The sequence below is a fragment of the Blennius ocellaris genome (genome assembly GCF_963422515.1).
Source record: "Blennius ocellaris genome assembly, chromosome: 18".
Lineage (NCBI taxonomy): Eukaryota > Metazoa > Chordata > Actinopteri > Blenniiformes > Blenniidae > Blennius > Blennius ocellaris.
This window is the reverse complement of record NC_137667.1, coordinates 19287969-19313570: the sequence shown is the minus strand read 5'-3', so window position 1 is coordinate 19313570 and position 25602 is coordinate 19287969. Positions and strand designations below refer to the sequence as shown.

The following is a 25602-nucleotide window of genomic DNA, read 5'->3' as shown; positions in this document are numbered from 1 at the left end:
CAAGTGTTTTCAGTCACATGAATGTTTCCTCTACAAACCTTGCAGACTTCCAGGACCCGGTCCACTATCCAGTCCAGGACCCGGTCCACTATCCAGACCAGGACCCCGGTCCCAGAGCTGCACTCCTCTCGGTTGCTGCCTGCAGACGATGTGCTCTGCTCCGGGTCTGTCTGGTTCCCTGGTCCGTATTGAACACACACACACACACACACACACACACACACACACACACACACACACACACACACACACACACACACACACACACACACACACACACACACACACACACACACACACACACACACACACACACACACACACACACAGGATGATGGAATAATTAGTAGCTTCAGGAAGTAAAGGAGCTGCTGAGGTTTAGATTGACGGGTGGATGAAGAGTTTCCTCGGTGTAGTGGGGTGATGGTGTATTGGGGGTGGAGGTGAGGGTGTAGTGATCTCTGCCGGTACAGGCGGGTGGTGCGGGGCACCACCGGGGGGTCAAATCACATAGATTTTCCTGGTGGTTTATGTTGAACTAGTGTAACATAACTCCACCCTCACCATAACCTCATAACCCCACCCCCCCACTACACCCCCACATATGACCTCATTGCAGTATATTTGAGCCACTTGGTCTTTTCAGACTTTCTTGTTATTCCTCCTGATAGTTTCTCCTGGAATCCTTCCTGAGTACCACATGTTTACGGAGGAGCGGCTCACTGGTGCTGATGATACTATGTGCAGTAAAACCATGTGGAACCGTCTGTAGCTTTGTACTGTGACTGTGCACAAAGACTGCAGTGAAGGAATGAAGCAGCTAAAGAAGTGATTTGCTCTCTGGACCAGGAGCGTTCGATCGCCGCGGCTTCCCTCTGGTCGTCTTTCCAGCCGGCGGCCATGACGGCCTGACCTCACTGCCCCGGGCCCAGGTGGTGCACTTCATCCAGTACTTCCTGCACCTGCACAGGTAAGGTGTGTGTGTGTGTGTGTGTGTGTGTGTGTGTGTGTGTGTGTGTGTGTGTGTGTGTGTGTGTGTGTGTGTGTGTGTGTGTGTGTGTGTGTGTGTGTGTGTGTGTGTGTGTGTGTGTGTGTGTGTGTGTGTGTGTGTGTGTGTGTGTGTGTGTGTGTGGCTGGGAGTGTAGCTGTTGGAGTGTGTGTTTGTGGCTGGGAGTGTAGCTGTTGGAGTGTGTGTGTGTGTGTGTTTGTGGCTGGGAGTGTAGCTGTTGGAGTGTGTGTGTGTGTGTGTGTGTGTGTTTGTTTGTTTGTTTGTGGCTGGGAGTGTAGCTGTTGGAGTGTAGCTGTTGGAGTGTAGCTGTTGGAGTGTGTGTGTGTGTGTGTTTGTGGCTGGGAGTGTAGCTGTTGGAGTGTAGCTGTTGGTGTGTGTGTGTGTGTGTGTGTGTGTGTGGTACTGATGTTGTCTTGTTGATTTGTTGTCCCCAGCAGCAGCAGGCAGCAGCAGAAGCACAGCTTGGTGTCGGTGGTGGCTGACCTCAGCCGGGCGCCGCTCCCTGTTGTCAGGTTCATCGTGGAGACGCTGCTGCAGGTACTGACTGACGACGGTTACCGACCAACGACTGGTAACCGGGGACCAGCAGCTCCTTGATGAGGAATCAGGGAAACTTTTCAATAGCCTCTAAAGTTTGACGGTTTCAGTTAATTTGTTAAACGTGTAGATTTGAAAACGCTTCTACCTGACAGGAAGTAGTTAAACTGTTCCTTTAATCTTGTAGCTCGGCTCGTTTCTCGCCAGCACCTGAGAGGGATTTCAAAAACTACTCATCTGTTCTGTAAAAAGAAGTACGAGTCTGAAACCAGTTTAAGGGCCCGTCCACACCAGGAAACCAGTTCACCTGAACCAGATGTTTCTGGCCTGTCATCCACATGAGGCGTTTTTTTTTTTTTTTTTTTAGCACGGGTCCCAGAGTGTTGGAAATTTTAAAATAACGACGCCTCCAACTCGGTCAAAGATCCAGCGGTTTGTTTGTGAGGCAGCGAGGAGACGCTCCTCCTCCTCCTCCTCCTCCTCCTCCTCCTCCTCCTCCTCGGGGTTTGTGTCGATGTCCTCGTGGAGGGAGTCACACTTTCTCTTCTGCACGTCCTCAACTTGTGACCGGTGTCTCTTGAGCAGCGTCAGGTGTTGCGGGGGAGCTTCAGGGAGCTGCAGTCACACTCAGCCGGTCACATGTTTGGTTCTTCGTCAGAGCGGAGCTCCATTGTGGCTCCAGACCAAGTGGAGGAAAACCTTCAGGCTGAACGTCACAAACCACACGTCTGCTCTCGACTGCATTTTATTGAAACTGGAAATGGGGAAACAAACCCAACATTGAGGGGTTTTCTTTGAATAAATGAATTGGTGTAAAGAGACGTGACCTCCGGTCCATGTGGCCTTCAGCTTTAATGTGTCGAACTGGAGGCTCTGGATGATCGTCCAACAGGAAGTGGGGTCAAAGCTCATCTTCTATGCACAGTCTGTATTTTGCTCTTTGTCTTCCGGGTTGTTGTTTACCAGCGTTGCCAGATCTGGAGAGACAAACCAGCCACTTTCCTCTGGAGTCGAAAAAGCACATTCACCACTGCCTCAAAACTATTAACTCCTCGCTTACTGAACAGCGGACCAGGGATCTGATATGAACGCCTTCTACCGAGCCCGTTTTTACCCAGTAAACCTGATGGTTGGCCCTTTACATTTCTCCTGCCCTCCAATATTCTCCCTCTTTCTTCAGAAGGCCACATTTGAAAATAATTACTGACAGAAATGAGGAAAAACTTCCAGATAATCTTGGTTTGAAAAGGTCTGATCGAACCAAGCTGGCAATAACTTGACCTGATCTTTCTCATTCTATTCAGAACGTTATGCGATTTAAGGTCCGGTGGTTATTGGTTGTCATGACGCCCCCCCCCCCCCCGTTGGTTTTGCAGCTGCAGCCGAGGACGGTCCACAGCGTGTTCCTTATCCAGCCCAAGAAGAAAGACGCCAGCAAGCTGCTGTTCAAACTTCTGGCTCCGTCCAAGTCCTCGCCCCTGTCCTTCAAGGTCAAACACCCGGAACACTCGCTTTGTGGGCTTCGGCGATGGACACTGCTCTGATGTAGATCTCTTGGGTTTTTTTTTTTGTTTTACTGTTTTTAATACAGAAAGTTCTTGTCAAGGAAATCCCGGAGCTGTCGAATCACATCGACCGGAGTCAGCTGCCGGCCTGCCTGGGCGGATACCTGATGTACTGCCACCAGAGCTGGGTCGCCTTCATCAAGGTCACTTCCTGTCTATGAATCTGCTCTGATGACAAAACACACACACACACACACACACACATCAGCCGTGGTGCATGGCCACGTTTTGTGCATGACTGCGTGTGATGAATTGTTCGGTTGGTGGTGGAGCTGTTGGCAGATGGGTGGAGCCAATGACTTGACTGGTTGACCAGTTGTCTTTTGTGTCAGGATGGAATTGAGGCGTGACGAAAGACGTCGGGTACGTCCGTAATGTCCCCCCCTTTCTCCTTATCTATGGACTTTCACTTCACCCCGGGATGACATCACCGTTGTTTTTCCACCGTTGACGGAGCCACGTGAGAGCCTCGTCATCGCGTCGCTCCAAAATGTGACGCATCACTGATCTCACCAATTCGTGATTCAGCGAGTCTACGTTTCCTATATCTGGTACACTAGAGACTTCTGCACTGCCGTGGGACGTTTTTTTTAAAACGAGTGTTTAAAGGCGGACCTATTTTTACTGGCGTAATGACATTGTTGTTATGCGAGTCACATGTAAGCTGCTGGTCCAATAGCAGTGCGCAAAACATCCAAGATGGCGGCGCCCAAAATGCATCTCATGGCAGTTCAGAGGAGGAAAATGTGACCCAAGCCTTTAATAAGCCATCAAAACTATGTAATAATGCTGAAAAAAAAACATGCAACGTGCTCATCCCCACCCCCCCTTGTGTTTTCCTGTTAATGTATTCATGAGCCATCGAGGGGTCTTTTGTTGGTGAATCAGCAGAATCATTACCAAGTGAAAGAGCCTCTTCGCTTCAGATGTTCAGCTTGACGACATGAGAACCTGATCCACTGGTTCTGCAGGAGATCAACTCCAGCCTCCTCAAGCTTCACACCGACTTCATTCAGTCATAGCGCCACCTTCTGGCCACAGGAACCGCTGATCATATAAACATCATGAAGAAATTGTTCTTGTCCGTTCAACGCCATGAGACATGACGGCGTCTGGTTGTCACCATGGAAACTGCAGGTGGTTGTTCAGTTGTAGCGCCACCCACAGGCAGGCTATGTTATTACACCTGCATGTGTCATAGCTCCATACACTGGTCAGCGAATCGCCACAAGGTGGCGCTCTGGAGGAATTTAACGTTTTTTTATTTCTTTATTGGAGGAACCGAACCGTTTTTGATCAAAACAAACCTGCAGAGCTGCTGACTCGGCACCTTCTGCTCTCTCTCCGCTCTGCTCTCTGTTCTCTCTCTCTGCTCTCTCACTCCTCTCTGCTCTCTCACTCCTCTCTGCTCTCTCACTCCTCACTGCTCTGCTCTCTCTCACTCCTCTCTGCTCTCTCACTCGCTCCGCTCACTCCTCTCTGCTCTCGGTTCTCTCACTCCTCTCTGCTCTCTCTCTTGCTCCTCTGCTCTCTCTCTCGCTCCTCTCGCTGCTCTCTCTCACTGCTCTCTCTCACTCCTCACTCCTCTCTGCTCTTTCTCTCTGCTCTTCGCACTCCTCTCTGCTCTCTGCTCTCTCTCACTCCTCTCTGCTCTCTCACGCCTCACTCCTCTCTGCTCTCTCTCACTCCTCTCTGCTCTCGGTTCTCTCACTCCTCTCTGCTCTCTCTTGCTCCTCTGCTCTCTCTCTCGCTCCTCTCGCTGCTCTCTCTCTCACTCCTCACTCCTCTCTGCTCTTCGCACTCCTCTCTGCTCTCTCACGCCTCACTCCTCTCTGCTCTCTCTCACTCCTCTCTGCTCTCTCACGCCTCACTCCTCTCTGCTCTCTCTCACTCCTCTCTGCTCTCGGTTCTCTCACTCCTCTCTGCTCTCTCTTGCTCCTCTGCTCTCTCTCTCGCTCCTCTCGCTGCTCTCTCTCTCACTCCTCACTCCTCTCTGCTCTTCGCACTCCTCTCTGCTCTCTCACGCCTCACTCCTCTCTGCTCTCTCTCACTCCTCTCTGCTCTCTCTCTCACTCCTCTCTGCTCTCTCTCTCACTCCTCTCTGCTCTCTCTCTCACTCTTCTCTGCTCTCTCTCGCTCCGCTCACTGCTCTCTCTCACTCAGGACCCGGTGTGTCCAACCAGTTGGAGACCCGGAGCCACGGCACACAAAGAGCCACATGTGGGCTACAAACCAACTTCCTCTCATATGAGCCAGAAATGCAGTTTATTATTAATCAGTAAGACAAACATTTACTTCTCTGTTAATGTGACACAGTTGAGTATTAAAGAGATGGACAGAGGGAGGGAGAGATTATCTTTTCGGTGCATGGACAACTTCTTTGAGCATTATTGATTTGAAGAATTGGTTTTCAATGTATATTTAACACATTTGGAAGGATTCTTTAGTGTATCCGACACAAAAACACAAGATATATTAATATATTAGACACAACAATGAAGTTAAAACGCCGCTTCATAGATGACGGCGGTGAGTGATGCGTTCAGGGGCTCGTCAACGTGTCAGAAGCTGCTTTCTGACACGTTGACAAGCTGCGGCGCTCCTACAGTAGCCATGTTTGCATGATTCTTTTCAGCATTATTACATATTTTTGGTGGCTTGTTAAAGGTTTGGGTCGCGTTTTCCTCCTCTGAACTGCCATAAGATCTATTTTGGGCGCCGCCATCTTGGATGTTTTGCACTCTGCTATTGGACCAGCAGCTGACATGTGACTCAGACGCAGCGCACATAACTACAATATCATTACACCAGTGAAAATAGTGCCGAATTTAAACACCGGTTTTAGAAAACTGTGGGATTATACATGGAGGACTTTTTGACATCTCGCTCAGGACTAATATGTCTTTGTGACGGTGTAAAGACCTGCTTGTATGTTATTCTTCTGTCTCCTCACTGGACCTTCTCCCCTTTTGAAAAGAAACTTTACAGATGACGATGATGTTTTTTTTTTAACTCATTTTGCTGCTTGTGGGTTTAATATCAGCGCTAATGTATCACGTGACCGACACGAGCGTCTTAGGCGGGCGTAACAGAGAGAATTCAGTCATTTTTCAAACTAAAAGCTTGTTCAGAGTCTGATAATAAATAAAACAGAAATAATGTTTGCAAAGACTGCTCTTCACGAGAATAAAAAAAACCATATGATACCATACAAAATATATATGCACATATACTAGATATATGACACGTTATAGAACATATAAATTAGAAATAATATGTAAAAGTACTTTGTGCAGGATTTATTTTCTCCCAAAAATTCTGAAGTCTCATTCGTAGATGAGTCGTCCTAGAATCAGACTCTCTGGTCATGGGTATTGTGTGTAATGAATTAATCTGGCTTAAAAAGATGTTTTTCCCTCTTTGTCCGTCTCTCGCTCTGTCTCGCCCTCTTTGTCTGTCTCTCGCCCTCTTTGTCTGTCTCTCGCCCTCTTTGTCTGTCTCTCGCCCTCTTTGTCTGTCTCTTTTGCCCACTATGTCCGTCTCTCGCCCTCTTTCTCGGTCTCTCGCCCTCTTTCTCTGTCTCTCGCCCTCTTTCTCTGTCTCTCGCCCTCTTTCTCGGTCAGACCATCTTTCTCTGTCTGTCTCCCTCTTTTTCTGTCTGTCTCCCTCTTTTTCTGTCTGTCTCCCTCTTTTTCTGTCTGTCTCCCTCTTTTTCTGTCTGTCTCCCTCTTTTTCTGTCTGTCTCCCTCTTTTTCTGTCTGTCTCCCTCTTTGTCTCTCAGCACACAGAAAGGAAACCTCAGTAAATACTAAACTCAATGAACATTATCTGATAAATGATTGGCGTTTGAGGAACTTAAAGGAACGTTGACAGGAGTTTCTTTAGGTGTATTACCATGGAGGAGAGTTTCTTTAGGTGTATTACCATGGAGGAGAGTTTCTTTAGGTGTATTACCATGGAGGAGAGTTTCTTTAGGTGTATTACCATGGAGGAATGTTTCTTTAGGTGTATTACCATGGAGGAATGTTTCTTTAGGTGTATTACCATGGAGGAGAGTTTCTTTAGGTGTATTACCATGGAGGAGAGTTTCTTTAGGTGTATTACCATGGAGGAATGTTTCTTTAGGTGTATTACCACGGAGGAGAGTTTCTTTAGGTGTATTACCACGGAGGAGAGTTTCTTTAGGTGTATTACCACGGAGGAGAGTTTCTTTAGGTGTATTACCATGGAGGAATGTTTCTTTAGGTGTATTACCATGGAGGAATGTTTCTTTAGGTGTATTACCATGGAGGAGTGTTTCTTTAGGTGTATTAACATGGAGGAATGATTCTTTAGGTGTATTACCATGGAGGAATGTTTCTTTAGGTGTATTACCATGGAGGAATGTTTCTTTAGGTGTATTAACATGGAGGAATGTTTCTTTAGGTGTATTACCATGGAGGAGAGTTTCTTTAGGTGTATTACCATGGAGGAGAGTTTCTTTAGGTGTATTACCATGGAGGAGAGTTTCTTTAGGTGTATTACCATGGAGGAATGTTTCTTTAGGTGTATTAACATGGAGGAATGATTCTTTAGGTGTATTACCATGGAGGAATGATTCTTTAGGTGTATTAACATGGAGGAGAGTTTCTTTAGGTGTATTACCATGGAGGAGAGTTTCTTTAGGTGTATTACCACGGAGGAGAGTTTCTTTAGTTGTATTACCATGGAGGAGAGTTTCTTTAGGTGTATTACCATGGAGGAATGTTTCTTTAGGTGTATTAACATGGAGGAGAGTTTCTTTAGGTGTATTACCATGGAGGAGAGTTTCTTTAGGTGTATTACCACGGAGGAGAGTTTCTTTAGTTGTATTACCATGGAGGAGAGTTTCTTTAGGTGTATTACCATGGAGGAATGTTTCTTTAGGTGTATTACCATGGAGGAGAGTTTCTTTAGGTGTATTACCATGGAGGAGAGTTTCTTTAGGTGTATTACCATGGAGGAGAGTTTCTTTAGGTGTATTACCATGGAGGAATGTTTCTTTAGGTGTATTACCACGGAGGAGAGTTTCTTTAGGTGTATTACCATGGAGGAGAGTTTCTTTAGGTGTATTACCATGGAGGAGAGTTTCTTTAGGTGTATTACCATGGAGGAATGTTTCTTTAGGTGTATTACCATGGAGGAGAGTTTCTTTAGGTGTATTACCATGGAGGAGAGTTTCTTTAGGTGTATAACCATGGAGGAGAGTTTCTTTAGGTGTATTACCACGGAGGAGAGTTTCTTTAGGTGTATTACCATGGAGGAATGTTTCTTTAGGTGTATTACCATGGAGGAGAGTTTCTTTAGGTGTATTACCATGGAGGAGAGTTTCTTTAGGTGTATAACCATGGAGGAGAGTTTCTTTAGGTGTATTACCATGGAGGAGAGTTTCTTTAGGTGTATAACCATGGAGGAGAGTTTCTTTAGGTGTATTACCATGGAGGAGAGTTTCTTTAGGTGTATAACCATGGAGGAGAGTTTCTTTAGGTGTATTACCATGGAGGAGAGTTTCTTTAGGTGTATAACCATGGAGGAGAGTTTCTTTAGGTGTATTACCATGGAGGAGAGTTTCTTTAGGTGTATTACCATGGAGGAATGTTTCTCTGTGCAGGACATCAACGTCTTCGTCCAGGAGTTCCAGTCGGTGGTGCAGCGGCTGCCGTCGTGTTTCTCCACGCTGCAGACTCTCTCCAGGCTGCCGGCATCTCACAGCGAGCTGCAGAACTTCTGCTCAGTCAACGAGGCCAAGTTCAGGCAGCTCAGGAGGTCGGGCTCTGCCAGTAACACACACACACACACACACACACACACACACACACACACACACACACACACACACACACACACACACACACACACACACACACACACACACACACACACACACACACACACACACACACACACACACACACACACACACACGCACGCGCAATAGACTTCACTGATACTTCAGTGTTTGAACTTTGCTGGATGGTCTGAATGTTTTTTCTTTGGCATGAACTTCCTCTTCTAGGAATCGTTTTGTTGGTTTATGAACCAAGTTAAGAGTTTAGTATTAGAAATATTATGTGGCTTCTTATTGGAATTGGGCAAACTGGAGTGGAAAGTACAGAGAAGTGTTCCAGAGGAAGCTGAAAACTGTTCCTTCATGAACTGGTCACATGTGCAGGAGAACTTTGTAGTGCAGAGAAACAGAGAAGGCTCAACACTCGGTGGTTCTTCTCATGGGTTTGACCTTTGAATGCTCTGGAAATCAGCTTTCCCAGTCCTCCTCCTGAACCTTAAAGCGGCAGTGTATTAACGAGGTGTGTGCTGTGCAGGGAGCTGGGTCTGGACCAGCTGCTCCGGCACTGCGAGAGCCTGGTGGAGAAGCTGCGCTGCCCCGAGACCGACCCCTGCTACCAGGACATGGCTGGCACCGCCCTCTTCACACACACCGCCTTCGACATGCTCCACAACCACAGCAGGTCTCAGCCTCTCCTCCTCCTCCTCCTCCTCCTCCTCCTCCTCCTCCTGCAGCAGCTTCTCTGAGCTCTTCTGCAGGAACTTCATGACATCTTTTAACACGACTTTGCTCCAAAACACAGTGGACCGTTTTTTTTTTTTTTTTTTTTAATGTCAAACTGGTTATGAAAGCAGCAACGAAGCAGGTTATGAACTGGGGACTTTGTTTCTAAAAGAGGAGTTTGCAGCGTCTTGATTTCACCATGGAGACGATTATTCCCCCCCAAAATAAAGAATTCAATAGAATAGAATGGCACCGTGGAGTAGGGGTGTGCGATATGGACAAAAAATAATATCTCGATATTTTGGGGGATTTTGACGATAACGATAATTAGACGATATTCTTTAAGTGTGTGTTTTTTACAGCCTGAGTTATAGCTCAGATGTCCTGCTGGACCATAAATCCGTCGTTGTTGCAAAGTGTGGCACCTTCTGCAGTTCATTCATCAGAGTTTGGCGACATGAATCATACAGGTTGGGCAGAGCAGTTTCGCTGAAATATTTCCGACCAGGCACTGTATATCTCGGGTCCAGCGTATTCACAAGCTGTTTAAAGCCTTCTCTCTCCACCACCTGAATCGGCACCATTTCTTTTGCTATATAATTGGTGATAGCATTTGTTACGTCTCGCCATCGGGTGCTTTTTTTTGTCATAAGGCAGTTTTCTGTTGATTGAGTCCGCTAACGTTTGTTGGCTGTGTCGTGCAGCAGGTAGCGTTACCTTCGCCGACTTAGGTTTTTCTTTGGCAGCTAGCTTTTGACATTCTTCGTATTCCTTCGTGTGGTTAGTCCGCAAGTGGCGAAACAGGTTGGTTGTCGAGCTGCATTTAGCGGCAACGGCTTTTCGACACACTTTGCAGATTACGGTCTTTTGGGTGACGTCAGTCTTTTCAAAGCCGAAGTACTTCCATGCAACTGAAGTCGGTCCACGTCTTGGAATTAAATCTTCTGAAGTTGGAGCGTCCGCGGGCGGTGTGTCCATGTCGTCTTTCCAATGTTTATGTTTAGAGGCACGCTAACCTGCCGGGAACACGCCAGTGAGAGATCATGTGACCTGCTGCGGTTTGCTGCTTTAACGCAAGTTACGTAACTCTTGTTCAGTGAATGTGTGGGGTTTCAACGTGTGTTTTTAGTTGTTTTAGTGAAGTCCTTTGCACACTCGATAACGTAAATTTGCACATCGTTAAAACAACAATGATGATATTATCGTAAACGATGTATATCGCCCACCCCTACCGTGGAGACGGACTGAAACGGGTCTATATCATGGAACAGATGAGGCGACGTCTGAAAACGGATTTTTGTGCAAAGATAGAAAGATGCGGAGTCCAACTAGACGTTGATTAAAATGGAGCGACGCAAAAGAAGAGGAAACGTCTTCAAATAATGAAACATGGCGCATATTCATATTTGTTTGATACAGATTTTGATTTTACATGTCAAGAGGTGAATGTTGTCAGTTTTCTTTTTTTAAAGAAAAACTGCAAATGAAAAATAATTTTAAAAAATTAAATAAAGAGCATTCAAACAGTCACAGTGAAAACCAGGAGGGACTGCTGGCAGAAAGCTGCCGACCTCGTTGATGCACATCTTTGAGAGACTATTAGTGCCGTCAAAAATAATGTATTGATTTTAAAACGTTTAACTCGTTTAAAATTAAAAAGAAAAATGCAGTTTAAGTTTACTTCAGCTTTTTTTTTTTACTTCAGTTTTCCCTGCCTGCCCGGTGTAACGATGAGATAAATATCAAGGCAGAAAGTTTGACTCTAAAAAGTTCCTGGTGACGGTTGGAGAAGGTGAAAATCATTTACCGTACTTTGTGAAGCCGGGTTTAAGGTTCACACTAGTAGTTCTGCAGCGAAACGGCAGGTTGCCATTAATCCCTCCCTAACTAAAATAAAACAAACTCCTCAGCAATCAGGATCTTCCACGAAGGGGCAGGTCATTATCCAAGAGCTCTGAATGGTCAGGAGGCGGAGCTTCGGGGCTCTTTCGATGGCTCGGGGGAGGACCTGCAGGAAGTTCAGCCTCTCATCGAGCCGTTTCCTGTTGGGTTTTTTTCCTCCTAGAATCACTGCAGCGGTGGAGAAGGTGGAGCTGCTGTGGCAGCAGACCTTTTCTAAAGCCCGCCTGCAGCTGCAGCTCTTCCACCTGCGGGACGAGGCTCTGCAGGTAGCGCCGTGTCGCCCCGTTCATCCTTTTCCAACCCGCCGTCCTCAAACCTGACTCGGCGTCTTCTGCCACTTGCAGGCCACCGAGAAGATCCAAGCGTTTCTCCAGGAGAAGCTGCAGCCCTACAGGGTCCACATCTCCAAAGACACCGCGCAGGCCGCCATGTTGGCGTCTGAATTTGAAGCCTCCGTTCACACTCCTGCCATGGTATGACCTTTCACCTTCCTGTTGGTGGCAAGTGCATCTGCCCCCCCGGGGGGGGGGGTTGTAGAGCTTCTCTTTGGCCCCGTTTACACAACTTGACACCCAATCTGTTAAAAAGTGTTGCGTTTCCAACGGTGTAGTTAGTATGCCGGGCCACGGGAGGGCGCTGTTGCTTGATGATGTAATGAAACGACTGACGTGGGCAGAGAACTGTAGCTAGAAACGTAAAGAAAATCATGAGAACCAAACCTCCGTCTGAGTCAACTATTAAACTACTGATATGGACGGTAAAACGAGAGTACGACTGCCGGTCAAGCCACAATGGGTCGGCCATATTTGTTTACAAGCAGATGAGCAGAAGGGGAGGGAGGGGGAGATGCTCCGGAGCCTCCATCAGTCTCAGCAGGAGGCAATAGCTACCGTGAAAGACTCTTTCCACCACGAGAGCCGTGATCAAAACCTTTTTTTCCCAGATATACTCGTATTCGTTGTCGTGACAACGGGGCCTTAGGTTGACCTGTAGCCGTGGCCGTGTGGCCCAATGTGGGTCTTGTGCTTCAGATGCATTTGTTTCACAATTCATTACTACGGAGTTACTTCCCGGTCCTGTGAACGCCACCGATTTGCCGTGATGCTATTTGCTGGTCTCGTCCAGGCGCTGGTGCGCTCTGCTGAGGAGCTGGGCCGCGCGGTGGCGGAAATCCTGCCGCTGGACCCCCCCGACAAGGAGAGCTGGCTGCTGGACCTGGAGAGGCTGGAGGACAGGCTGCACTCCGCCGTGCACTTCACCCTGCAGACCCTGCGGGCCGTCTCCAACCACCATCGCTACTACGACAAGGCCAGTGGGAAATTCTGCAATGGATGGATGGATAGATTTACTCTATTCATCCCCAGAGGGAAATTAAAATGTCAGTGACAAATGTTTTCAAAAGCGTCATTTTAGCAACTTTCTCCTGAAGCTGGAGACGACGACGATTTTGAAGTTAATCATGGAGACGTGAACTTTTAACAAGCTCTCTGGCACTCGTCACTAAAACTCCAGGGTGATCGAGGAAATAAAAAAAAAAATGTAACTTGTGTTCATCGTTGTGTCACATGAGGGAGTTTCTGTAGAGAAAATGCACCGCTGAGGTCGGTGGGGTCAGTAACTTCACGGCTTGGTTCCAGCTTGAATAGTTTAATGTACAATTTTGGCATTATCATAGCAAGTAATGGTCATTTTCAGGAAACACTGGGTGCAAACTGGAGTTAAATCTCTGCATGCATAAAGTTCTCCGTGTGATGGTGGAATATAATAATGAGAAAGACATACATTGCTCGACATGTTTCAACATAATTGGCTTCAAAGGGTGTCTGGATTGTTCTGTTGGAACGAGCTGCATTACCAGGAATGTCCACTAGTCTGATAGGTTCTGGTAGCTTCAGCAGGAGGACGTTCAAACTAACGTTACTGTCGCTGTTTCACAATAATCTCAATGGATTGTGGGTGGGAGCCTTGTACAACTGTCATTTGACAGAAGAAAAAAAACTTGTGCATCTCCAGGAAACCATTTAAACTTCAACTCAAGCTGACAATTTACAGTCAAACCATCATTTTTGCTGAGCAGAAAGAAACTCGTTGAAGACGTTCACTTTACTTCACACTATGAACTACTTTAGATCATCAACTCCATTAATGCTCATTGCAGTTGCAGTATTAATACTTTTCATTCTCAAATGACCCATGTTCAGAATGCATGCATGATGGACTCATTACACCATCTTGTGGTACAAAGTGGTATTGCAAGACACTGCAAATGTTCAGATGACCTGGATCGTTCCTCGTTTTGTGTTTACCGTGTTCAATCATTGTTTGAATGTCTTAAACCGACATTGCCGAAGGTTGTGCCCTTTTATGATCGGAAGAAATTAGTTGTTTTTCGATATCGGTGTCTTTAGAGTCGCCAAACTGAAGCGTTTTTGTTCCTCTTCCAGGCCAACACGTGGTACTGCTCGGTTCTCCACGAGAGCTTCCTGCAGGAGCTCCTGTCCGGGGTCCGAGGAGACGAGGCTCCGGGCCCCAGGCCCAGGAAGAGCTGGGGGACCATCCCGGCGTGGAGACGAAAGCTCTCGGCGTTCCTCAAGAAGAATCCCTGTCCAGACGTGGAGGAGCTGCTCCACCTGGCTCACCTGTCCAACGCCATCCCGGACGAGGAGATCCGGCAGGCGGGCGGGGAGATGTCTCGCAGGTTGGCTCCACGTCACAGAAAGCGCCGGGCCATGAGACGATGAGTCGTTGTCGTTTCTGTTTATTGGGAGACTTTTTATCCCCCGCCGTGGCCGATAGGCCCCGAAGGGGGATCTTGAAACAGTCTCTGTACGTCCGTACGTCCGTCCGTTCGAACGTTTCTACCTAGATCTCGGCAACCCCTGGGCCCACAGTGACCAAACTTCACATGTGGATACATCTCAGAGGGGGAAGGGATGCTATGGTGACCTTGACCTAATTTGCATATTAAGTAGGTCACAGGGTCACGAAGTGCTTAAAAACACATTTTGGGCTCTGGAGGCCTAGGTTTTTGAGCTAGAGCTCTGAAATTCTATACACGCATGATACACACTCCAGGGATAACCTCCAGTACACCAAGTGACCTGACCTTGACCTTGAAGATTGGTAGGGTCTGAAGTTTGCTCGTCATTGTTGCACAATGCATGTATTTTCATATAAACATTTCTCCTCATTTCTTAGCAGTTCCTGGACCCACAGTCACCAAACTTCACACATGGACACTCCACCTGGGGAGAAGGGGCACCATGGTGACCATGACCTAATTTGCATATCAGGTCACAGGGTCACTAAGTGCATAAAAAACACCTTTTGGGCTCTGGAGACGTATTTTGACATAGCTTATGAAGAAGACCTTTCAGATTCTACATAATTATCTACTAGGACCCATGGAACACCCTCTAGTGTACCAAGTGTGCTGCCTTAGAGCTGGCTTTGTGAGAAAATATAAAGCCCTCCGGCGGGGGATTAGCCGAGCAACGGCCTTCTTGTTTTTTCTAATTTGGCAACGGCATTGACATTGTTTCTGTCTGAAAAGTATATTTGTAGGTTCATTCCTTTGGAAGTCCATTTTTATGCTGAGACTCGCCCTTTTTGGCACTTGGATGCAGTCTTGTTACTATAGAATAGAATCACTCCCGTCACATCTGGACCAGACGTAGCTCCCTCTTGTACACGTAAACCACATTATGATTTGGAAAACGCGGGTATATAAAAGTGCATTTTGATCAGGAGAAAGCTTGGACCTTTTAGTCCCGTACATATAAACTTTAATCACATTTCTGGTGAGCTCCGGGCCACTGGTCCTATTTTTTTACTCTTATTCTGAAGGTGTTGTCACACGTAATGTTGGTTACAAGATATTTTAGTTGCTTTGAGCACATTAGAAGAAAAGTTCAGCTCAACCTGCTTTGAAACCAGCTGATGACGAAATCCTTGTTTTGTTTTTTTTTAACTGATCCAGATGCATGACCCTGAGGAAGCTCCTCATTTCTTCCGGCTCGGTGGATGTTGGGACCCTCCAGAAGGCCCTGCAGTGGCAGTACCACTTGTTGCGTAGTGAACATAACGACGGGTCTCTGGCTCACGACGCGACGGACTCGAGGATCTCTTCAGGGTCGGACCGAGCGTCAAGGAACCGGGAAGCGTCTCGTCCTCCCAGAGCGTCTCCGGCTGCTCCCCAGGGCTCGTCGGACTCCGGGTTCGACGGGGCCCGCGGGGGGAACCGAGGAGCAGGAGGCTCTGCCGACCGGGCTCGGCCTCGACCCCAGCAGCGGGGATCGGTGGGAAACTCCTCCGGGGCCGACTCGCTCAGCGTTGCCGTGGAGGCGGAGAGCGAACCCGGGAACCCCTGGCTCAGCATGCCGCTTGACGACCTTGGAAACTCGCCAGAAGCCGCCGCCCCACAGAAAGGAGACGGCGACTTCGGCGAGGGAACATCTGGGCGGTCCCACAGCTCTCAGGGTCTGCCCACCCAGGTGGAGAAAGAATTGCAGACCAGGAACTGGATCCTGCAGTCACAGAGGGACCCGGGGGACCCGGGGGACCCGGCGCTCGGCTCCATGGACCACGTTCTGTCCAGCACCATGACTGACGGCCGGGACGCCACCTTGTGTTCCACGGAGGGGAAACAGACTCTTCTCTGGGACTCTTACGATCTCCACGACCAGAACCTCCACTCCGCCGACAGGTAAAGCTTCACTGTCAAACCTGGTCGCATGCACAGGTGAGGAGGTGACGCTTCACTCCTTCAAAGGAAAGTTGTCCGTTTAAATCCTGCGGAGGAGCAGAGGTTCGGTCAGTCTACTGCTCACAACCTTTCTGGAAATGCTGTTGGAAACGTCATGGCTTGGCTCATAGGAAATTAGAAATTGAATCTTAAACAAGAGCAACATTTTATATTCATATTTGGTTTATTTTGAAAAATAAGAGTCAAATCGTTAAAACAAAGGAAAAGGCGGCGGTTTCTTGGGGAGGGTGTTTAATGTAAATTGTACAATATTAATTTCATGTTAATAGGAGATAATCCACTGATGACATTTCCGCCATGAGATTAAACTCAACATTGTTTTTTCTTTTATCCCCTTCCAGTGGTTTCACGTCTCTCTCGCCGTCTCCACCGATTCTAGTAGTTTTGCTGCTTTCAACATAACTATTAGTTTCTCTCCACGTGTCAAACAGTCTCTCCATGTTGAATGAAACTTTATTCTCCTGATACTTTGTTTAATTGGAGGTGATCCTGCTTCGTCTACCAAAAGGAGACGTTACAAACTCGACGTTTGTGAAAGGCAGTAGGAGACACAGATTTTATTACTTCAACTCTTATTTAGTTTCACCTGCAAAAGCAAGAGAAGAGACTGAAATGTCTTCTTGAAGTACACTAAAAATGAGTTGAGTGTTTTGTGTAATGTTGGAGTCTGTGGAGAGGAGCAGGGCGGAGAGATGTTTGGACTTAAGTTCAGCAGCTGACTGTCACTTTCTCTGACTGGAACCCTTTGAATCATGTGGGGTACTGGCAAAATAAGATTAAAAAAAAAACCACGTAGACACAAGGACAGATACTTTCTAACGGTCTATGTGAGACTGGAGCGCAACAGTACGACTATTCTAATGAAACTGCAGGAATCGATCCCCAAAGTACCTCACCTGAAACCTCTTGCAGAAACGTACAGAACATTTTGATCTTCTGTACTTTTCTGAACAGACGAGTTATGTGCTTCTTTTTCAAATATGAAAACGCAGCTGGAAACGGGTGGAGCAGCTCAAACTGCCTCCTTGTTCCCCGTGAAGGAGGAAAAGCCTTCAAGTCTTCTTATTCCCTGTAAAATGTTTCTACATGATGCAGACCTGTCCTGTCGCTCACTGAACCCCCGTCACTCATTTCCTCCTCCAGCGTGACGGAGCCGGCGCCGGGCGACTGGGAGCTGGAGGAGCAGGAGGGTCCAAGGCGGGTGGAGCCGGCGCCGGGCGACTGGGAGCTGGAGGAGCAGGAGGGTCCAAGGCGGGTGGAGCCGGCGCCGGGCGACTGGGAGCTGGAGGAGCAGGAGGGCCTGAGGCGGGTGGAGCTGACGCTGGGCAGGGCGCACCAAATACTGCAGGTAAGAATGGAAAGGCCCGTGCCGACCCCCCCCCCCCCCCGCCGTTCTCTGTGACTCCTGACGTGTTGTTGGTGGCTGTGCAGGAAGAAGAACACGCCGCGGCTCAGGAGGCTGTGCTGGACGCTCTGCTGGGATCGGAGGGCGGCCATGATGTGTGGCCTCAGTGCAGCACCGCCGCCGCCACTCGGGTCTGTGAAACATCCGTCGCGTTGCTCTGCCTCACTTCTCCTCAAATAGCTCATCACACCAGAAGAAGAAGAAATTCAATACAATACAAAATGAAAGTTTTCACATTTCTGAATGAAAGGGAGCAGAAAGAAGATTAACTTGTAGTTTATAAAGGATTTATCCTTTTTATTTCAAATTAAAAGTAAATGGCAAAAATCAAACAAACCAAACGACTAAAGTAGGAGCGGTCCACACAGTCACATATCGGTTCCTTTTTTCAAAAAATACTTTGATTCTTTTGCGTCGTTTACAATAATATTCTTGATTTTTGTCACTTTTTTTAAAATCTTACGTGCGTTTTAGAATCTCGATTGTTTCATAACGGCACCACTTTTAGCAAAAGGCATCGTTCCTTTACTTTGGTCCTGAACGTCTTATTTTTCAGTTATAGTTGCTTTCTCTTTTTGCAAACATTTAAACATTGACATTTCTTCATGAGCGTCATACATAATCTGCAGAATGCTATAATCAGCCATGTCATTTTTTATTACTTGCAATTTTAACTGGTTGTATTGTATTTGTCTTTTTCTGGCTCTTGAGGAATTCCCTCAGTAGGTCAGATATGAATCAAACAGCTCTACACAACACCAGCTAATAAATCCTTCCGCATTCCTCATTTTACATAATGAACCGTTTTGTCCAGTCTGCTGTTGGAGCTTGAATCACAATGAAGAGAAATAATTTCTCTCCCCTCCTACCGTTCCCAGTTAAATCACAACCTGCTTGTAAAAAAGCACATTTCAAGCCGCTGGATGTTGTGAGCATCTGGACAGATTGACTCGACAAATCTGAGCTCAAACATTCTATATTAACATTTTTTCCGCTCATATCTTTCTATAGATTTGATAAAAATCTTTATCCCCATGAGTTTTTATATATTTGTCCTTTTTAGCTGCATTTGTCTCTTGAGAAATCTGCACCGATATGGATGAGGCCACCATTTCATTGTTCTGGATGTGAAGTTCTTTGGGTAACGAGGAGTAAACACTGGTTATTGTGTCATGGTGGAAGGTATTTCTGTGCTTCTCTTCCAGATGTCCTCCTGGGAGCTGGCTGAAGCTGGAGTTCTTGGACTGGACGATTCCTTCGAGCCCGACGGCCTCGTCGATCTCGATTCCTCCGATCACCACCTCTTGGAAAATCCTCCATCCTCTTCCACTGGAGCATCTGTGAGCATCAGGCCAGACCTGAGGACGGAGCTGCTCCAGGTCCACCTGCTGGACCAACTGATCAGGGAGGAAAACCTGGAGATTGACAAGCTGCGCTGCAGCGACCAGGCTCTAGATGATCAGCTGAGAGAAGGTCAGACCTCCAGTGGAGGCAGAGAGGAGGAGGAGGAGGAGGAGGAGGAGGAGGAGGAGGAGGTTGGTAGATGTTTGATAAAGGATGAGCCGAGAAGAAAAGATGTTGGAGCAGGTGACGACTCCAGATCAGAGCACAGACCCTCCACTGAGTTACTCCACAAGGATTGTTGGGAACCTTGGGACTCTGGTGAACCTGGGGACTCTGGTGAACCTGGGGACTCTGGTGAACCTGGGGACTCTGGTGAACCTGGGGACTCTGGTGAACCTGGGGACTCTGTCGAACTCGGAGAGGCCTCGTTGAAACCCGTGTGTGAAGATGGAAGCAACTCGTTGTTGGGTGTCAGAACCTCTGTGTTCGGTTCTTCTGACGTGGAGGGACTCTCTGAAGACCCAGGTCGGCGATGTCCCTGGGGGGCGGGGTTAGACGTGTCACAGACGCAGCGCCTCCCAGCTGAGTCGGGACTCGGCGAGGCGTCATGGCAGCAGGTCCGTCGGGGCTCTGAAGCACCTGGATTTGAAAGCGTCTCACCTCGACTGTTCCTCTCTGGAGAAAAGCTGGACCGACCTGAAGACCTGTGTAATCTAGAACCTTCTCTTACCCCTGGAGTGAGGCCAGATGAAGAACCCTTTGACCCGGGGGTAAATCCAGTCCTCCGTCCTTCCGTGCCAAAACCAAGAAAGACTCTGCTGCCTGGAGACGACGGACGACCAGAAAGTCCCGATTCGACAGGCGGTTCAGATCCGGCAGAAGGTCCTGGTCTCGCCAAACCATCAGAGGTGGACGCCCTGCCAGAGAGCAGGACTGCGGGACGCGTCCGCCCAAATCAACAAGGCAACGCCCACAACCCTTCACTTCCAGTCAACTCTGAGACCACCACTGCCGCTTCCTCACAAACGCCCTCACCACCCTCCGCTCCACGTCATGAGCAGGAGTGTCCAGATCCACTGCCTCCTGAAGGGCAGCGCCGGCGGGTCCAGGACGGTCCCAGTGGGACTCAGAGCTCCGAGTCTGTGAGGTGTCCAGGAGTCCAGGACCGGCCCAGCTGCTCCATGAGACCGGTGAGAAGCTCTGAATGACAGGAAGTCTTGAACAAAGCAAGAGCAAAGAACATCCTGATCACATCCTAATGCAGATCTCACTGAGTCACAAAGTATTTACCTGGCGATGTGATCGAACTCCAGTTTTCTCCCTTCTGATTTTCAGATGACCGATTACCAGACGCCGGTAGTGCTGGACACCGGCTCCTGCCTGATGAAGGCAGGACTTGCAGACCAGGATCTGCCACAAGTTGTGTTCCCGACAATAATTGGAATGCCAAAGTATGAGGTGAGGACAGCGTCTTTCAAAAATGTGTTGTAGGACGTACTTTCTATCATGAGTACAGCCCCACATGATGGTGTGAACTGCAGGAGGGGTTCCAGGTAAACTCTCAATAAGCACCATGGAAACTCTTCTGATTGATCGGCTCAACAGCCGGAGTCCTTGTGAACGGACTGCCGGACTACAGCAAAGCGTATAAAACGATAGAACGACGAGTAAGCTCGATGTCTTCTGGCTCTTTGTTCTTTGTCCTGGACAAAGACCAAGGAAGTTGCTGCTGCAGGAGCACTGAGAGTCGCCTCCTGCTCCATTAATCACGACGCCAAGAGTCCCACACATTTCTTTCTTTACATTCTCAGCGTTTTCTGAATCCACAGACTTCCAGAGTTTTCTGGGTGTTTGAATCTGAGGCCATTTGGTTTCTGCGTCTCCAGGAAATCATGAACGACAGCGTGGAAAGAGAGACCTTCATCGGCCAGGATGCTCAACACATGAGGGGCGTCTTGGCTCTGAAGCACCCCATAAAGAACGGGATCATTCGCTCGTGGGATGACGTGGAGAAGGTTGGTGGTCCACCACTGGTTCCGAGCTGCTGCAGCTTGAACCAGCCGGTTCGGTTGTTTTGTTTTTTTTAGCCTAAATTGTGAAGAACTGGTCTGGATGTGTAAAAATGATTGGTAGTCTTTAAGCGTCGGACTGGTGGGTGACCGGCGGCCGGTGTCTTCTCAGATCTGGCACCACACCTTCCAGCAGCTGGGCGTGGACCCGGAGGATCACCCCGTCCTGCTGACCGAGGCCGCCATGAACCCGCGGGAGAACCGCCAGCGCACGGTGGAGATCATGTTCGAGTGCTTCTCCGTGCCCTTCACCTACGTGGCCATGCAGGCGGTGCTGGCGCTGTACGCCGACGGCAGGACCACTGGTACGTCCTCCTCCTCCCCCCCCCCCCCCCCCCCGGCGCCGTCCAGGACGCTCCTCTGACGGCCGCCCCTTTGCTCTGCAGGCGTGGTGTTCGACTCTGGAGACGGGGTGAGCCACAGCGTCCCCGTGTTCGAAGGTTACTGTCTGCCGCACGCCGTGCAGCGCCTCCCGCTGGCTGGAGCCGACATCACCACGCACCTCAAACAGGTGGTGGCCTCATCCTCACCTCCACACACTCCGGGACTATTTTCTGTGCTTTCATGAAATCGGATTGGTTTGAAACTCTTGAGCGTTTTGTCCCTGGGTCAGATTCTGAACGCTTCTCTGAAGAGAACGTGGAAGAGTAGAAATGTGTATTAAAAAACCCCAGTTAATACATAGAATAACAAGGAAATGGACACTGGGATCCTCATGCAGTAGAAAGACTATAAGAAGGTCTTTCAGAGTGAATAAGGCAGAGGACAGATCAGGGCTTTTAATTGTGTAGTTTGTCCTCTAGTGGGACTTCCTGTCTGAGCTGGTATCGATTCTGGTTCCCTTGCAGCTCCTGCAGGAGCAGGGCGTGTCCATGCGCACCACGGCGGAGGACGAGATCGTCAGGGAGATGAAGGAGAAGTGCTGCTACGTGGCTCCGAACTACGAGGAGGCGCTGAAGGGAGGGGCGGCGGCGAGCGGCGGCGAGGAGGCGTGCTACACCCTGCCGGACGGACGGCTCGTCACGCTCGGCACGGAGAGGTTCAGGTAACCGTCGGCCGGAGGAGGAAACCCAATCCGCCCCGGGGCGGCCTCACGGGAGGAGGGCGCCGAGCGGCAGCTCTTTTTAAAAAAAGCTGCTCACTTCCCCCTCAGGCCACACAGGTGCTGGGAAACGCTGTCGAAAACCTGCTGAACCCCGTTTAATAACGGCTTTTCCAACAATAGGAATCCAAAGTGTGTTCTAGAACGGCAAATCTGGTGAGAAAGAAGACATTTTAAACACGGCGAAATAATCAAAAGCTCGTTTAAAAACGAGGTGAACAAAAAGATGTGAGCCTGGATCAACATTTGGATGTGGGTCAGTCGAGGGAAGGTTTCATTGTTTTAAAAAGGTTTGAGTTGCTTGTATAGAGGGATCACTGGGCTCCGTCACTTCCTGCAACACTGCGCACGGCCGTTGACAGGAAAGCGCCACTGTGACCATGTCGTGCTGCCGGTTGTACAAAACGTTCTGATGAAAACAATAAAACGCGTCAACTGGAACACCTTCCAGGGCGGACGGGAGACGTCTTTGGTTGCAGGCTATTGGAAGAAGCGATTAGAACAAGCAGATAATTAAAAATAAATGCACCGATCTGCAGCGTCTACAGCAGGGGTGTCAAACATGCGGCCCGGGGGCCAGAACCGGCCCACCAGACCATCTTAATCCGGCCGCCATGTGATTTTTGAGGTGTGAAGTATAAAAATTTAAACTGACAGAGGCTGATATAAAACCACCCTGGGTCAGAATTTGACCCCCGACATGAATGCATCTGTGGAGGTCACATAACGCAACACCTTTCACAATAAAACAATGAGTCCGATTTATGTGAAGTGATACTTTAGACACGTAAACTCAAAACAATTTCCAGATGACAAATTGTTTTAATCCTGAATAAACATATGATATCCAGATACAGGTGACTGAGGGTTGTTGTTTTTTTGCAAATATAATATCTGATTTCCTTTTAATGTGTATATTTCAGAATAGACTGGTAAATTCTTGCAGTTACAAAAGAAGGAAAGACTTTGACATTTGTCCATATCTGCAGTTTAATATGCTACGTTTGACTTGTTGGGCCTCCAGAGGTCAGATCAGGTTGATGTGGCCCCTCGACTGAAATCAGTTTGACACCTACAACATGACCCCAAGCTGACAGAAAAAAAAATAACATTGGTGTTAATATCCAACAATATGTGTTACAAATATTGGTTTCAATAGTGATGGAGGTAAATCTGCCCGGATACTTCGTCACTCGGTGATAAACGGTTGTAATAAGCTGAAAACATTGTTCGCTGACATCAGAACGGCAAGATTTACCGCGGATAAAGCCAATTTAAAGCGACAGTGTCGGCTGCCTCGTAGATAAACGAATAATCCTCCTATACGTGGAATTTGTTGGTTGAAGGTTTTGTAGAATTGATTCCAGGAGCACAAATCCTCGTTCACAAGTCACATTAAAAAAAAAAAAAAAAAAAAACCCATTGTTGACCTCCGGAAGCTACAAAAGCTCCTCTTCTGATTGACTGTGGGAGGATTTCACATCGCTTCTGGTTTTTCAGGAAGTAAATCAGGATTTGAGCTCCTGGAAATCAGAACGTGTCGTTTGAGGATGAAACCATCTACAAGTCCTCCACTGTGAATGAAACGAATTGATTTTTGATGAATCGATTTACAGATTTTCACCTCGGCTTGTTTTATTGATCTCCTGTCTCTGCAGGGCGACTGAGATCCTGTTCAGACCCGAGCTGATTGGACGGGATCATCCTGGGATGCACGAGAGCGTCTTCAAGTCCATCCTGAGCTCCGACATCGACCTGCGGCGCAGCTTCCTGGGAAACATCGTTCTGTCAGGTAGGTCATCACTTCCTCTGTCTCTCTCTCTCTCTGTCTCTCTCTCTCTCTGTCTCTGTCTCTGTCTCTGTGTCTCTGTGTCTCTCGGTCTCTCTGTGTCTCGGTCTCTCTGTGTCTCGGTCTGTCTCTGTCTCGGTCTGTCTCTGTGTCTCGGTCTGTCTCTGTCTCTCTCTGTCTCTGTCTCTTTCTCTCTCTCTCTCTCTCTCGCCCCCCCCCCCCCCCCCCTTCATGAAGACTTGGAACTGCCGTTAGATGAGCTCCGCCAAAGTTCAAGTGGACGGGATCAGATCCTGACGAGCAGTTGGTTCAAGTCAAATGCCCGGTGTGACCTTATTGTCTTATTTTGAAAATTCAACTGAAAATAGCGGCTTTTCCTCTGAGGCTCTTTCAACCAGATGAAGTCAGTCCAGCTGGTTTTCCTCCAGTTTCACTGTCTGATCGTGTCTATCCCTGGTTCTCCTTCCCTGGTCTTGATGGTTCTTGTCCCTGGTTCTCCTGCAGGGGGGACCACTCTGCTGCCCGGCCTGCCGGAGCGGCTGCAGGTGGAGGTTTCCAACCTGGTCCAGGACCATGAGGGGGTCCGGGTCAGCAGCCCCCGACACAGAGACCGGTCGGTGTGGACTGGGGGGGCGGTTCTGGCGGGTCTGCCCAGTTTCAGCTCTGCATGGATCAGCCAGGAGGAGTACCAGGAGTGGGGCCCCCAGGTGGTCTTCAGGAAGTGTTTCTGAGGCCCCGGTCCAGGTCCTGATCCAGGTCTTCAGGGCCTCAGCCGGTCCTCCTGCAGGGTTAATATTCATGTGTCCACGGTGGACTGGAGCTGAAGCTGGACTTTAGTTCTGAGTCTCCAGGATGTAAATAATTATAATGTTCTTCTTTTATTTAAACTGTTTCCTGTTCAGTTCCTTTATTTAAATGGTTTCCTGTTCCAGAATTTTCTTTGTTTACAAACATGAACTTGCTGTGGTGGAAGGAAAGAGTGAACTGGAGAGTGAGAGGATGAAGTTCCGTTCAGAGCAGTGAAGTGAATCTGGTGTTTGAGGCTCTGCTGCCGTTCAGTGTTGATCAGCTTTGGTTTGCAGTGTTTTTGTGTTTCAGCGTGTTAATTTTTTTTGTGTGTGTGTTTTTTGTTGGGGTTTACTCGACGGGCCGACCTGGGCGGGGCAGTAACTCTGTTGTCAGACTCACTTCATGGCGATTTAATTTGCCAGTTTGCGTAAGGACTTCCTGTGTGGCTGGACGTGGTTCTGAAGAGGTGGTGGAGCTCCGGAGCAGCAGCGTCTCAATGTCCCTCAACTTAATGGGTTCATGTCGTCTTTTTTTAATAAATATTTTCATCAGGACTTCATGTTTCATGTCTTCTCTTTGACTTGCTGAGTGTTTGGACCTTACTGAGTAAGGTCCAAACTTAGTGTCCCCAGGAGAACTAATGGAGTCCCCAGTTGGGGCACTATCCAGCACCCCTCCCAGGGACTCCCAAGAAGGTTTTGGTACTCTGAACTGCGTTCGGTGCATAGGCCGAGACAACAGTCAGAGACCTGTCCCCTACTCGAAGGCGTAGGGACGTTACCCTCTCGTTCACCGGG

At 48.3% G+C, this 25602-nt stretch overlaps 1 protein-coding gene across 1 annotated transcript; it reads left to right on the top strand.

Moving 5' to 3' along the window:
• Positions 1-8716: 8716 nt before the first annotated feature.
• Positions 8717-25359, top strand: LOC308143581 (uncharacterized protein; the record flags this gene model as incomplete). Its single annotated transcript, XM_080514443.1, has 18 exons — positions 8717-8895; positions 9453-9599; positions 11706-11808; positions 11887-12015; positions 12668-12850; positions 13987-14240; positions 15522-16247; positions 17451-17655; positions 17739-17843; positions 18918-19185; positions 19300-20246; positions 20392-20514; positions 20943-21071; positions 21238-21430; positions 21512-21636; positions 21974-22170; positions 23886-24019; positions 24521-25359. 18 exons carry the CDS (start codon positions 8717-8719, stop codon positions 24745-24747), a joined length of 4374 nt encoding a protein of 1457 aa, XP_080370569.1. The 3' UTR covers positions 24748-25359.
• Between the last annotated feature and the right edge of the window lie 243 nt (positions 25360-25602).